The sequence below is a fragment of the Vulpes vulpes genome, chromosome 8, assembly GCF_048418805.1.
Source record: "Vulpes vulpes isolate BD-2025 chromosome 8, VulVul3, whole genome shotgun sequence".
NCBI lineage: Eukaryota > Metazoa > Chordata > Mammalia > Carnivora > Canidae > Vulpes > Vulpes vulpes.
Window position 1 is genome coordinate 7,051,473 of NC_132787.1, and position 14,772 is coordinate 7,066,244.

The 14,772-nt window shown below is 40.1% G+C and overlaps 1 protein-coding gene across 2 annotated transcripts in view; it reads left to right on the forward strand.

Moving 5' to 3' along the window:
• Positions 1-10,055: 10,055 nt before the first annotated feature.
• The window catches only part of RPAP3 (RNA polymerase II associated protein 3), a 43,796-nt gene continuing 39,079 nt past the window's right edge, over positions 10,056-14,772 (forward strand). Inside the window, exons 1-3 of one of the 2 annotated variants that reach the window (XM_026000176.2) lie at positions 10,056-10,156; positions 13,569-13,748; positions 14,514-14,654. In XM_026000176.2, the coding sequence (XP_025855961.2) occupies positions 13,596-13,748; positions 14,514-14,654 (294 nt within the window). In that variant the 5' untranslated portion in view covers positions 10,056-10,156; positions 13,569-13,595. The remainder of the gene's footprint in view (positions 10,157-13,568; positions 13,749-14,513; positions 14,655-14,772) is intronic. The other variant, XM_026000177.2, reaches the window with a different exon arrangement.

A 14,772-nucleotide genomic window follows, 5' to 3' on the forward strand; every position in this document is an offset into this window, starting at 1 on the left:
TTCAGGGAATTTGTTGCCAGTCAATCTACCTTGCAAGAAATTTTCAAAGAAGTTCCTCAGAGAGAAGGAAAATGACATAGATCAGAAAGTCAGATCTGCCTAAAGAAAAAAGAGTATCAAAGAAGTAAAAAGTGAAGGTAAAATAAAAACTTATTTTCTCATTACTAATTGATTTGACAGACAACAGGTTGTTCAAAATAACAGCAGTAATGTATTCAATTATATATATTATGTATATATACACACAGATATTTATGTATACTTGTATACACATGTGTATTATGGACATATACATACATATTCATCCTCATATTTAAGTGAAATAAATAGCAGGTACAAGGGAGGAGAGGAAGGAATTAGTATAATTTTGTTATTATAAGGTACTCACATTACCCATGATGTGATATAGTGTTTTTTGAAAGAGGACATGGATTAATTTTGTAAGTGTATGTTGCAAACTCTAGGACAATCACTAAAAAAAGTTAAAAGTATAATGGATTTGCTAATAAAGGAGAAAAAAAGGAATCATATTAAATGCTCACTTAAAAGCATAAAAGCCAGAAAAAGAATGGAAGACAAAAATAGGAACAAAGACCTAGGAGAACAAAGAGAAAACAGTAAGGAGTATGGCAGATATTAATTCAACTATATCAATAGCTACTTTGAACGTCAATGGTCTAAATGCAACAAGTAAAAGATTTCATAGTGGATCAAAAAACAAGAACCAACTATAAGTTGTCTATGAGAAACCCACTTTTATAAAGACACATGTAGATGAGAAATAAATGAATAGAGAAAAACACACCATGCTAGCACTAATCAAAAAGAAAGCAGGCATAGCTATGTTAATTCCAGACAGACCAGACTTAAAAGTAAGGAATGTTATCGGGAAAAAAGAAGGGCATTACATAATGTTAAAGGAGTCAACTCCATGTCTTCTTGATGTATGCATATAACAACAGAGCATGAAACTACATGAGGCAAAAACTGATAAAACAGAAAGAAGAAATAGATGAATCCACTACCATAATTGGAGGTGCCAAAGCCTTTTCTCATAAACAGACAGAGCTGGTAAGCAGAAAAATCAGTTAAGGATACAGTTAAACTCAGCCACACTATCAATCAACTGAATATAATAGACATCTATAGACTACTTCATCCAGAAGATAAAAATGTACATTTTTCTCAAATTCATATGGATCATTCACCAAGATAGACCACACTCTGGGCCACAAAATACCTCTTAACAAATTCAAAACAACAGAATCCCACAATGTCTGCTCTCAGCTTACAATGGAATTAAACTAGACATCAATAACAAAAGATAACTGGAAAATCGTAAAATACATGGACAATAAACAACACACTTTCTATTTTTTTTAAAAAAAATCTTTTTTTGTATTTATTTATGATAGTCACACAGAGAGAGAGAGAGAGGCAGAGACACAGGCAGAGGGAGAAGCAGGCTCCATGCACCGGGAGCCCGACGTGGGATTCGATCCTGTGTCTCCAGGATTGCGCTCTGGGCCAAAGGCAGGCGCTAAACCGCTGCGCCACCCAGGGATCCCACAACACACTTTCTAAATAACACATGGGTCAAGGAAAAAAACTCAAGATAAGTATTAATATATTTTGAACTAAATAAAAATACAACTTATCAAAATTTGTGAGATATAGTGCTTAGAGGAAACCTTATGGCATTGAATGCATATAATAGAAAAGGAGAGAGATCTAAAATCAATCATCTAAGGTTCTACCTTCAGAAACTAGAAAAAGCAGAGAAAAATAAAACCAAAGTAGAGAAAAAGAAATAATAAGAATTAGAGCAGAAATCAATGAAACTAAAAGCTTGTTCTTTGAAAAGTTGATAAGCCTCTAGCCAGGCTATTTAAGAAACAAATAAAAATGAAAGAATAATAACGCAGACTCTATGAAAGTTAAAAAGATAATAAAGAAAAGCTATGAACAACTTTATGCTCGTAAATTTAATAACCTAGGTGAAATGAATGAATTCCTTGAAAAACACAAGAGGAAATAGATGATCTGAATAGATGATCTATTAAAGAAAGAAGTAATATTAATAACCTTCCAAAAGAGAAAGCACCAGGCCCAGATGGGTTCCCTAGTAAATTCTATAAAATAGCTAAGGAAGAAATTTATCCAATTTTCTACAATCTATTTCAGAGGATAGAAAAAGAGGGAATGCTTCCTAACTCATTCTGTGAGGTCAACATTATGCTAATATCAAAACCAAACAAAGGCATTTCAAGAAAATTGCACATCAATATATCTCATGAACATAGATGTAAAAATCCTCGATCAAATATTAGTAAATAGAGTCCAGAAAATTCTAAAAGGAATTGTATGCCACAGCCAAGTGGGGTTTTTACCAGGTATGCAAAGTTGGTTCACATTCAAAAATCAATTAATATAATCTAGTGCATCAACAGACTAAAAAAGAAAACTGTATATCATATCAATAGATACAGAGAAAGGCATGACAAAATCCAACACCCATTCATAATGAAAACTTTCAGTAAACTAGGAATAGAAGGAAACTTTCTCAGTTTGATTAAAAATAATCTGCAAAAAACCTGCAGCTAACATACTTAATACTGAGAAACTTGAAGGTTTCCCACTAAAATCAGGTACCAGGCAAAAATGTCCCTTTTCACTACTCTTTTTTTTTTTTTAAGATTTTATTTGTTTATTCATGAGACACACACACACACACACACACACACACACACACACACACACAGAGGCAGAGACACAGGCAGAGGGAGAAGCAGGCTCCATGCAGGGAGCCCGACATGGGACTCGATCCCGGGACTCCAGGATCATGCCCTGGGCTGAAAGCGGTGCTAAACCGCTGAGCCACCCAGGCTGCCCTCACTACTCTTTTTCAACATCAAACTAGAAGTCCTTGCTCATGCAATATGGCAAGAAAAGGAAATAAAAATTATGCATATTGAGAAATATGTCTTTATTCACAGATGACATGATCATCTATGTAGAATATCTATAAGAATCAGTAAAAAAATTCTTCAAAGTAATAATTCAAAGTAATAATTATAACAAGGTTAAAGGATATAAGGTTAATACAGAAAAGTTAGTTGGTTTCCTGTATACCAGCAGTGAACAAGTGGAATTTGAAATAAAAAACATGATACCATTTATTGCTTAAAATAACCCCCAACTGAAATACTTAAGTATAAACCTAATGAAGTATACACAAAATCTTCATGAAGAAAACTAAAAAACTCTGATGAACAAAATATAAAAATAACTAAATGGAGAGATATTCCATGTTTACATATAGACTCAATATTTGTCAAGATGTCAATTCTTCCCAACTCAATCCCAATCTAAATCCCAGCAAGTTATCTTATAGATATCAACAAACCATTTCTAAATTTTATATGAGAGGTAAAAGACCCGGAAAAGCCAAAACAATATTGGAGAAGAACAAAGGTGAAGGACTATGCCACCTGACTTCAAGACTCATTATGCAGCTAGCGATAGTAATTAAGACAGTGTGGTGTTGGTGAAAGGAAAGACAAATAGTTCAATGGAATAGAATAGAGAGCCCAGAAATAGATCCACATACATGTAGTCAATAATTTTGACAAAGCAGCCAAGGTAATACAACGGAGCTAAGATATTATTTTCAACGAGATTCTGGAATAACCAGACATCCACATGTAAGAAAATCAGTCTAGACACAGGCCTTACACCCTTTACAAAAATTAACTCAAAATGGATCATAGACCTAAATGTAAAACATAAAACCATAAAAATCCTAGAAGATAACATATGAGAAAACCTAGATGACTTTGGGGATGGTGATGCCTTTTTAGATACAACACCAAACACATGATCCATGAAAGAGAAGCTGAGAAACTATACTTCATTAAAATTCAAAGTATCTGCTCTGTGAAAAACACCACCAAGAGAATTAGCAGACAAGTCATAGACAAGAAGAAAATATTTGTGAAATACACAATAAAAGACTGTTTCTAAAATATACAAAGAACTCTAAAAACTCAACAACAAGAAAATGGCTCAAAAAAAAAAAAAAGAAAATGGCTCAATGAAAAAATGGGACCATAACAAACACCTCACCAAAGAAGATATACAGAGGCAAATAAGAATATGAAAAGATGCTCCATAGGGCAGCTCGGGTGGCTCAGCGGTTTATTTATTTGTTTTTTAAAATATTTTATTTATTTATTTATTAATGATAGATATGGGGGGGGGGTGCAGAGACACAGGCAGAGGGAGAAGCAGGCTCCCTGGATCCCCTGGCTCAGCGGTTTAGCGCCACCTTCAGCCTGGGGCCTGATCCTGGAGACCAGAGATCCTGTCCCGCATCAGGCTTCCTGCATGGAGCCTGCTTCTCCCTCTGCCTGTGTCTCTGCCTCTCTCTCTCTCTCTCTGTGTGTGTGTGTGTCTCTCATGAATAAAGAAATAAAAAAATATTTAAAAAAATATGCTCCATATCATATTTCATCAAGGAAATGCAAATTAGAACAATGAGATACCCCTACACAGCTATTAGATGGCCAAAATCTGGAACACTGACAACACTAAATGCTGGTAGAGATGTGAAGCAATAAGAACTCTCACTTGTTGCTGGTGAGAATGCAAAATGGACAGTTACATTGGAAGAGAGTTTGGCAGTTTCTTGTAAAACAAAACACACTCTTTGGTGTGCTGAGTGGGTCAGTCAGTTAAGCATCTAACTCCTGATTTTGGCTCACATCATGATCTCAGGGTTGTGGGATCAAACCCTGTGTCGGACTCTGTGCTGGGCATGGAGCCTGCTTAAGTTTCTCTTTCTCCCTCTGTCTCTCCTCCCCCTCCTGCTTGGATGCACTTATACGTACCTTCTCTTTCTCTCTCTCTCTCTAAAAAAAAAAAAAAAAAAAAAAGGAAAAGAAACCAAAAACATACTCTTACCATAAGATCCGGCAATTACTCTCCTTGGTATCTACCCAAAGGATTTGAAAACTTATGCCCCTACAATAACACCTATGTGAATGTTGATAGCAGCTGCATTCATAATTGCCAAAACTTGGGAGCAAACAGGATGCTCTTCAGGAGGTGAATGGATGAACTGTAGTACATCCAGACAATAGAATATTATTCAGAACTAAAAAGAAATGAGTTATAGAGCCAGGAAAAACACCATGGAGGAACCTTAAATTTATATTACTAAGTGGGGGGAAAAGCTAATCTGAGAAGGCTACATATTGTACATATTGTACATATCGGAATATTGTCATATTCCAAGTATATGACATTCTGGAAAAGGCAAACTATGGAAACAATAAAAAAACATCCATGGTTTCCAGAGATGCAGGTAGTGGGGAGGGATGAATAGGAAAAGCACAGAGGATTTTTAGGGCAGTGAAAATAATCCGAATGATAGAACAATGATGGATATATAGTTGTTAAAAATTTGTCCGAATGCACTGTACACCAAGAGTGAATCCTTAGGTAAACTATGGACTTCGGGTGACTGTGATGTCAATGTAAGTTCATCTTTGATACAAAATGGTACTGTTCTGGTGACTGATGTTGATCATGAGGGGGGCTATGTATGTGTGGGGGCAGGAGGTATATGGGCAATCTTGGTACCTTCATCTCAATTTATTGGAAACCTAAAACTTCTTAAAAAATAAAGTCTTAAAGAGTGGAAGGAGCATTGTACGTTATAGGGTGAAGTAAATGGAGATTGGTGATCCCCAGCCCTGACAACCAGCCCTCTAACCAACATCCACAGGAAACATAAGGATCCTTCTGTGGTTGTAGACATTGACTAATGTGAACTAAACTAAGAGAGGTCTTACCTGTAAGCAGATTATGTAGGTCACAGATACTAGGAGAATTCCAGGCATGAAGGAACATCTCAGGCGAGTTACAAGAGTGCAGATGGATGAAATAGGGCCTCATCTTGCCTTTCCTTAGGGGAGCTCACAGTCAAATGGGCAAGATAAGGAGTCAGTAGAACACGGGGTCACTGGTGCTGGCTCTGAAGTCAGAATGCCCGGGTACCTCACCAAGGTACGGGCGAATTTCTTAATTATTCAGATCAGCTTCCTCAATGGTAAAATGGGGGATAATATTATCATTATGCTGTGAGATAAAGAATATAAAATGTTTATTACTTAAAATAATTCTTACCTATCTCCTTTATTACACAGATTTCATTTTTTTTTAAAGATTTATTTATTTATTCATGAGAGACACAGACTGAAAGAGAGAGAGAGAGAGAGAGAGAGGCAGAGACATGGGCAGAGGGAGTAGCAGGCTCCTCACAGGGAGCCTGATGCAGGGCTCCATCCTGGATCCCAGGATCATGACCTGAGTTGAAGGTAGGTGGCCAATCACTGAGCTACCTTTTTTTTTTTTTTTTTTTCCAGATTTCATTTTTCACGAAGAAAGGCAGTTCACCTTCCCTGCTATTAACTTTAACCTTCATCTACTGATGCCTAGTACTTGTGCTCCTTATAGCCCTCTGCAGAGGTCTTCTAAGCAGTCAGGTGGGAGACAGGAGCCAGAGATGCAGGAGAGAGTTAGCATATCCCAAGGGCTGGGCCTTAGCTTTGTCAAGGAGAGTGGGGCAGGAGTTAATATTTACTATCTTAAGCTGTACCAAGCTGTGCTAGGTAGGGATTTTACATACATTTTCTCAATCTCTTAGTGATTTTTATCTTTACCACTTTAATTTTACCTAGATCACTAAGGCTTAGACTAAGTCATATTCTCAGTAGCAGAATAGGGTTACAAAATTTAAGCCTTTTCCTCAGACTATAGTGAACCTGGATTTCTAGTAGTATTGCCTCATTCATTTGTTATTTTTTAAAGAATACTTATGAAGGCCTGTGGTAGAAGTTACTGGTTGCCCTTCAATATCTGCTTTCCTCTTATTTTTCCTTGATCATTGAATTCCTAATTTTCAGAAGAGCACATGACTTCCAAGAGTAAATACCTCTCTTGCAGCCAAGAGTGGCCATGTGTCTAAGTTCTGGCCAGTGGTATGGAAAAGGGAGTTCTTAAAAGCCAGAGGGTACCATTATTCCTACTTTGCCCCTTCCTGCTGTCTGGATTGAAGATGAAATAGTGGGAGCATGAGCATCCATCTTGAGTCACCAGGGAAGCCACGTGCAGAAGATGATGGAGCAGCAAGTAGAAGGTGCCTGGGTCTGACACTGGAGTGATGATTCCAACCCTGCATGGCTCATATTCAGTCTTCTTTTATTTGAGAGAGAAATATTATTCTCTCATGTTTAAGGCACTCTTATGCTGGGCTTTATCTTACATGCAATCAAACCTCATACAGTTTGTTAACAGGAAGCCCCAAGGTTCATAAATGTTCTTGCTAAATAAAGCCACTTAGCTAATATTCCCTTTCTTAAGATTCATATTAACTGTCAGAATGTTTCCTTATTTAGTTATTTGAAAGATCTCAACAACTGTTTTGGACATTGACACCATTGACAAAATTAACATCTTCATCATCATTAATTGCAGCACTTAACACTTGTCATAATAAACATTCATATATATTTTCACTATGGAAAGTGAAACTTTTTTAAAGAAATGACTATTGAGATTAAAAAAAAATAAATACAACCGAGATAACTGGAGTTTATTCACACTAAGAAATTAATGAAAGAGACGTAAAAAAGGCGTAATTTATCAATCTTGGTGAAAACTATTTGAAGGCACGTCGACAGAAATGAGGAGGTCTAGGGACGCCTGGGTGGCTCAGTGGTTGAGTGTCTGCCTTCAGTTCAGCTCGTGATCCCTGGGTCCTGGGATCGAGTCCCACCTGGGGCTCCCCATTGGGAGCCAGCTTCTCCCTCTGCCTGTGTCTCTGCCTCTCTGTGTCTCTCATGAATGAATGAATAAATAAATCATCTTAAAAAAGAAAGAAGTGAGGAGGTCTGCAATCTAGAAAAGAACTTAAGATGGCCCATGTCTGAGCTCACAAGAAAGAAGTGTGTCATTGAGGCACAGTCTTTGTTTTGTTTTTGTGGAACAACGCAACCCTCATATTTGGGTAAAACGGCCATCAAGACCATTCCACTAACTCCTTTCACTTTGCTTCTGTACTCACTAGGAAACTATTATGTGACTTGAGAGGGAGACAGAGAAGGGAGGATTCACCCAAGGGCCTAGGAGGTTTTACTAGAGCATCTGGCTGCCCAGTTCTCTCTCAATCTGGCAAAGTTCATTACAAAGAATACAGCTGCTTTTGTTAAGAACACCCATAAATCAATATCTGCTTTAAAATTATCTATTATTAATTTTAAAACACAAAATAAAAGACACAAAATAATTATGAAAATTCAGTTATCTAACACAAAACCAAGACTCATTCCATTATACATAAAGACACACTTAATGATTTGACTACCGTAATGTTAAAATACAAAGATACCATATAACTTTACAGTTGGAAAGATGAGCTAATAATGTGCCCTTGTAAGAGAGGACCCGGGATGTTTCTTTCATGAACCATTATCTGGATTAGTGATTCCCAGCCTCAAAGGCACAGCTGTATCTTTGTGTTTTAAAGATCCTGATGCCTGGGCTGCACTAGGCGGGATCTTTGGGGACAAACCTAGAAATCGGTATTTTAAAAAAAGATTTATTTACTTATTTTGAAGAGAGAGAGAGAGAAAGCACACAGACAGAGGGGCAGAGGGACAGGGAGAGAGATTCCCAAACAGACTCCCCGCTGAGCATGAAGCCTGACTGGGCCCCCATCCCAGGACCCCAAGGTCAAGACCTGATCTGAAATCAAGAGCAGGAAGCTAAACCAACTCAGCTGCCCAGGTGCCCCTATTTTTTTTTTTTTTTAAAGATTTTATTTATTTATTCATGAGAGACACACACAGAGAGAGAGAGAGAGAGAGAGAGAGAGAGAGGCAGAGACACAGGCAGAGGGAGAAGCAGGCTCCATGCAGGGAGCCCCACGTGGGACTCAATCCCAAGACTCCAGGATCAGGCCCTGGGCCGAAGGCAGGCGCCAAACCGCTGAACCACCCAGGGATCCCTCCTTTTTTTTTTTTTTTTTTTTTAATTTTTATTTATTTATGATAGTCACACAGAGAGAGAGAGAGAGAGGCAGAGACACAGGCGGAGGGAGAAGCAGGCTCCATGCACCGGGAGCCTGATGTGGGATTCGATCCCGGGTCTCCAGGATCGCGCCCTGGGCCGAAGGCAGGCGCCAAACCGCTGAACCACCCAGGGATCCCTCCTATTTTTGTTTTAATGCTCCGTAGATGATTCCAAAGTTCAGCCAAGGCTGAGACCCACTGAACTGGATTCGGGGGCTAATGTTTGACATCAGCTTCCACCCGACAGGTTTGTCTGCTTCTGTTTGTTTTCGTGAACTGCTGACATTATTTTAGTTTTACAGTCTTAGAGTTGTCATGAAAATGAAGGAAAACTCACAGGGTTCGCAGAAGCAAGAGGTGCTAAAAGCTTCACATTCTTCCTTCTTTGTAAGCCAGGGCGTATCTGAAAGACAGACCTTAATGCTGACACACGTCCTGGAAAGACTCAGAGGTAGATACTCGGCAAAGGAGAGGTTACTCGCCAAGGGGAAAAGAGTCAGACTCGAGAACTGGTTTGCCAAAATACCAGTACTTAAAGGGGGAGAAAAAACAAAATAAAACAAACAAACAAAAACCCCAACAACCCCACAAGACCCTGCACAGTTGGGTCCCCCCGGGGTGGCTCAGCGGTTGAGCCTCTGCCTTCAGCCCAGGGCGTGACCCTGGAGACCCGGGATCGAGTCCCGCGTCGGGCTCCCTGCAGGGAGCCTGCTTCTTCCTCTGCCTGTGTCTCTGCCTCTCTCTCTCTCTGTGTCTCTCATGAATAAATAAATAGAATCTTAAAAAAACAAAAAAACAAAAACACAACAACACCTGCCGGGGCTCCTAACTCTACCCCCGAGGCGAGGCGCACCATGCCTGACCTTCTGCGCATGCTCCGCCCGGACGCCGGGGGGCGGGGCGGGACGCAGGGGGCGGGGCGACGGCCCGCGGGGGCTTGTGGGAAAGCCGGGAAGGCGGGGCCGGCGAGCGTGGCTGAGGGCCGGGGGCACCGGCCCTGCGGGCGCTAACGGCCGAGTCAGGTGAGCCGGCGTTGCCGTTATCGCCGGCTGCGGTAGGCGGCGAGGCTTGGGGGCGGCCTGGCGCGGCCGTGGGCCCCCGGGGGAGGCGGGGGGCGAGGGCGCGTCCCGGAAGGGGCTCGGCCGGCGCGCCCGGGGTGGGCGCTCTGGTCTACCTGCCGCCCCTCCCCTCGGGCCGGCGCGCGGCGCTGCGGTCGCGGGGGGCGGGGCCGCTCCGCTCGGCGTGGGTGTGCTCTGCGCTCCGGGTACCCGGCCTGGAGGCTTGTGGCTCCCTGCGCCCCGCTCCAGCTCCGCGCGGGTACCGGGTACCGCGGGGGCAGCGGAGGTGCGGAGCGAGGCGGGAAAGGGTCCGGCGTCTGCAGCCGCTCAGCGACGCGCGGCGCCTTGATTCCGAGTTTTGAGCCCCCGGCAAAGCGCGTACTGGCTTTGTTGTTGTTGTTGTTTATTTATTTATTTTTGAAGATTTTATTTATTTATTCATGAGACACACGCAAACACACAGAGGCAGAGACACAGGCGGAGGGAGAAGCAGGCTCCATGCCGGGAGCCCGACGCGGGACTCGATCCAGGGTCTCCAGGGTCACGCCCTGGGCCGAAGGCGGCGCCAAACCGCCCTGTTTTGTTTTAGTGACGGACCTAGGTCCTCAGACTTGGGCGCTGCTTGAAACGAGGCCCAGATTTCGTGTAGGTTCTAAGGCCAGACAAGGGGTCGGAAGACCTGTCTGCGTTTACAGCCATTACAAAAGTGATTTTTCTTTCTTTATATAAATATATATATATTTTATATATAAATATATAAATTTATGTATATAAGATATATACATCTTAAGATAAATATATAAGATATATTTATGTAAGATGTAAACATAAATATTTATGTAAGATAAATATATAAATATATAAGTTTATATATTTAATTTATTTATATATATTTATAATTATATGTTATATTTACATTTATATATAATTATATTTATATATAATGTATATATTATATTTATGTTTATGTTTATATTTATATTTATATATATTTATAGCTATATATAAAAATATATAAATAAAAAGATTTTATTTATTCATGAGAGACAGAGAGAGAGGCAGAGACGCAGGCAGAGGGAGAAGCAGGCTCCACGCGGGGAGGCCAACGTGGGACTCGATCCAGGGTCTCCAGGGTCATGCCCTGGTCCGAAGGCGGTGCGGAACAGCTGAGCCCCCCAGGCTGCCCCAAAAGTGATTTTTCTAATCTCGGCTCCCGCATTCCCCTTAAGCGTTGACTCCCCGCTCCCACCTTTTTGGAGACTTTGCCCCATCCTTCATCCTTTTTCCTCTATCTCCTTCACCTTGATTCTCTTGGCCCTCCCTCCTCCACCGGACTACAGTCAGGAGCGATCTCAGATTGTTAAAGACAGAATTACGCTAATCCCCATATAATCTCATTCACTCAGCAGCTCATTTTATATTTCCATTTTTTCTTTACATCTCATTAAAATTCTCAATAAATCTTTATATGACTAAATACAATGCACTTTCTTTCCCCTTATGCCACCTTCGTGTCCATAGGCACTGCTAACCTCGCTCGCCTCGAAGTCTTTCTTGAAAGTTCTCTCCCAGGACTATACTCTCTCAAGTTTTCCTCACAGCTCTCTAGATGTTGCTGCCCAGTTTTTCCTGTATTGGCATCTTCTCCCCCGCTGGTTCCTTAAATGGTAGTGTTTTGCAGGCTCCTCTCCCCCACCGCCCACCCCAACCCAACCCAACCCAGGAGTCACAGTTATTAAGCAGGTCCAAATCCATGATTGTAACTTCCACCTTTATGCTACTGACACCTAAATTTATCTCTCTACCTTGTGTAACTATCTACCGGATAGGTCATCCTGATGTCCCATAAGGACTCAATTCAGCAGATCTCAAACCGAAATATTGTCTGTCTTCGTGTTCTCCAACCCTGAAACCTCTTTTCCTTTCATTTTTTTTTTTATTTTAAAGATTTTTAAAATCTTTTTTTGGTAAACTACACCCAGCGTGGGGCTCAAACTCTATAACCCCAAGATCAAGAGTGTTGTGTTCCACCAACTGAGCCAGCCAGGCACCCCTCCTCTTTTCCTTTTTTAAGATTTTACTTATTTATTCATGAGGGATACACACACACACACAGAGAGAGAGAGAGAGAGAGAGAGAGGCAGAGACACAGGCAGAGGGAGAAGCAGGCTCCATGCAGGGAACCTGACGTGGGACTCCGTCCCAGGTCTCCAGGATCAGGCCCTGGGCTGAAGGCGGTGCTAAACTGCTGGGCCATTGGGGCTACCCCCCTCTTTTCCTTTTAAAATTGTGATTCTGACTCAGATGACACTGCTAATTTCAGCAGGCCCTCAACCTGAAGTCTAGGACACTGGTTAAATCTAAATCTTCCGCTCTCTAGCTGCTCAGTTGAATCAGTAATCAGGTACCTTTTATTTTACCTCTGTGATACTTTTTCATAGCTTTCAGACCCTGGGTCAAACCTGATGGCTTGGCATTTTGAGATCTGTCCCATAGCCACCTCAGCCTTCTCTTCCATCCTCTTTCTTAGTCCTTCAGTCTGCCTGCCCACCTCTCCGTAGTTAATCACTTGGCTGGCTTTTTTGAAACTTAGCTGGTTATAGCACCTCTGGGGACTCTTTTCTTGAACCCACCACCCTATCCACCATCTGCTTTATTCCTGTCCTCTGTGTTCAGTCCCACAGCATGTGTATGTGTCTCCAGCACAGTTGTTTTTAACCAGGAGTTATTATGCTTCCCAGGTGACATTTGACAATGTCTGGAGACATTTTTGATTGTCACAGTCTTGGGGGGAGAAGGAATATTGCTACCTAGTTGGAAGAGGTCAGGGATGTTGCCAACCATCTTACAATGCATAAGACACATCCTCTACCACGAGGAATTATCTGGCCCCAAATGTCAATAGCCCCAAGGTTGAGAAACCCTGCCTACCATGATATTTTGTGACTCAGTACTTCATTATTTTGTTTCCTTCTCCACTAGACTTGGGACCTTGTCTTACTTGTTTTTACAGGGCCTGCCGCTCACCAGAAGTGCAATAAATTTTGAAAAGGAATAGAGGAGATAATTAGGATTAATTTATAAACTAGAGATGAGCAGAGAGTCTGCTACCATGGGCTACTTGCTAATTTTAGTGATTTCTCTCTCATTGCCTTCCATTCATATTGCATTGCAGTGATGCCCAGACAGGTCTGTTTTTCATTTGTTCATTAAGCAAACATTGATTCATTTAAAAAATAATATATTGATGTTTTCTTTCTTCAGCATCACTTTAGGCTCTCCTCTATGCATGTATTGTTGCCATTTATGAAGTGGTAAAAAAAAACCATTAGTTAAGCTTCAAAAACAAAACATAATTCTGTTTAATTCTTCTTAGAGATTGGTCAGAACTCTGCAGGCCATAATGACTTCGACAAATAAAGCAATTGAATTACAACTACAAGTGAAACAAAATGCAGAAGAATTACAGGACTTTATGAGGGATTTAGAAAACTGGGAAAAAGATATTAAACAGAAGGATATGGAACTAAGAAGACAGAATGGTGTTCCTGAAGAGGTAAATTTCTTAATTAAATCCTACTGTAGCGTCCTGCAAAACTATTAAAAATAAAGAACAGCCTTTTAAAATGTTTTGTGAAAAAACGGAAATTGAAGTGATTGGCTGCCTGTCAACATTTGGAAAAATTCTGCTTTTTAAAATCTTTATAAGAACTCTGTTAACTCTATTAAGACATTTTAAGGCGTAGCCAGTACTTATTGGAAAGGAAGACCATGTGATAATTATTAAGGTAAATAAACAGCATCATACAATGTTTAGGGGCGTATATATGTTATACAGATCGTGTATAATTATATATTTAATGATACATTAACATCTAGTATTGGCATAAAATGTAGATTACTTATGTAGGTTCAACCAGATATTGCCCTAAGACTTCATTTAAATACGGATAACTTTTTCCTATTGGTGATATGGAGGCAGTTCAATTTGCTATGATACTACTGCTTATTGACTGTAGTAATTTTGAAGAGCAGGCAGTTTTGGAAGTTTGAATTTAGGACTGCAAATTAAATGTATAATTAAAATATCTAGCTAATACTTTCCTTGTGACTACATCATATTCAACATTTGTCAAAGAATGAATTAAACTTTTCAAGCATGAATTGTTGTAAGTGAAGATGGCAAATTGGTATTTTTAAGCACTTAAAAAATAAAAAGAACTTTCTTGAAAATGTAATTTAGTGAGAATCTTAAATATTGCCAGTTATACAAAAAAGTGGTAACAGAGCACAAACATTGTTTATTTTTTCCCATCCCTAGAATTTACCTCCTATCCGAAATGGGAATTTTAGGAAAAAGAAAAAAGGTAAACCTAAAGAGTCTTCTAAAAAAACCAAAGATGAAAACACAAAAAACAGGATAAAATCTTATGATTATGAGGCATGGGCAAAACTTGATGTGGTAAGTTAATCTACTTATGTGTTAGTATTTGAATAAAATTGTCTTGGAGTTAGCTAAGAGTCATGGGTAAAATGAAAAATAATGTAAAGTTCTTACCCTTGTATCTTTCTCTTCTAGA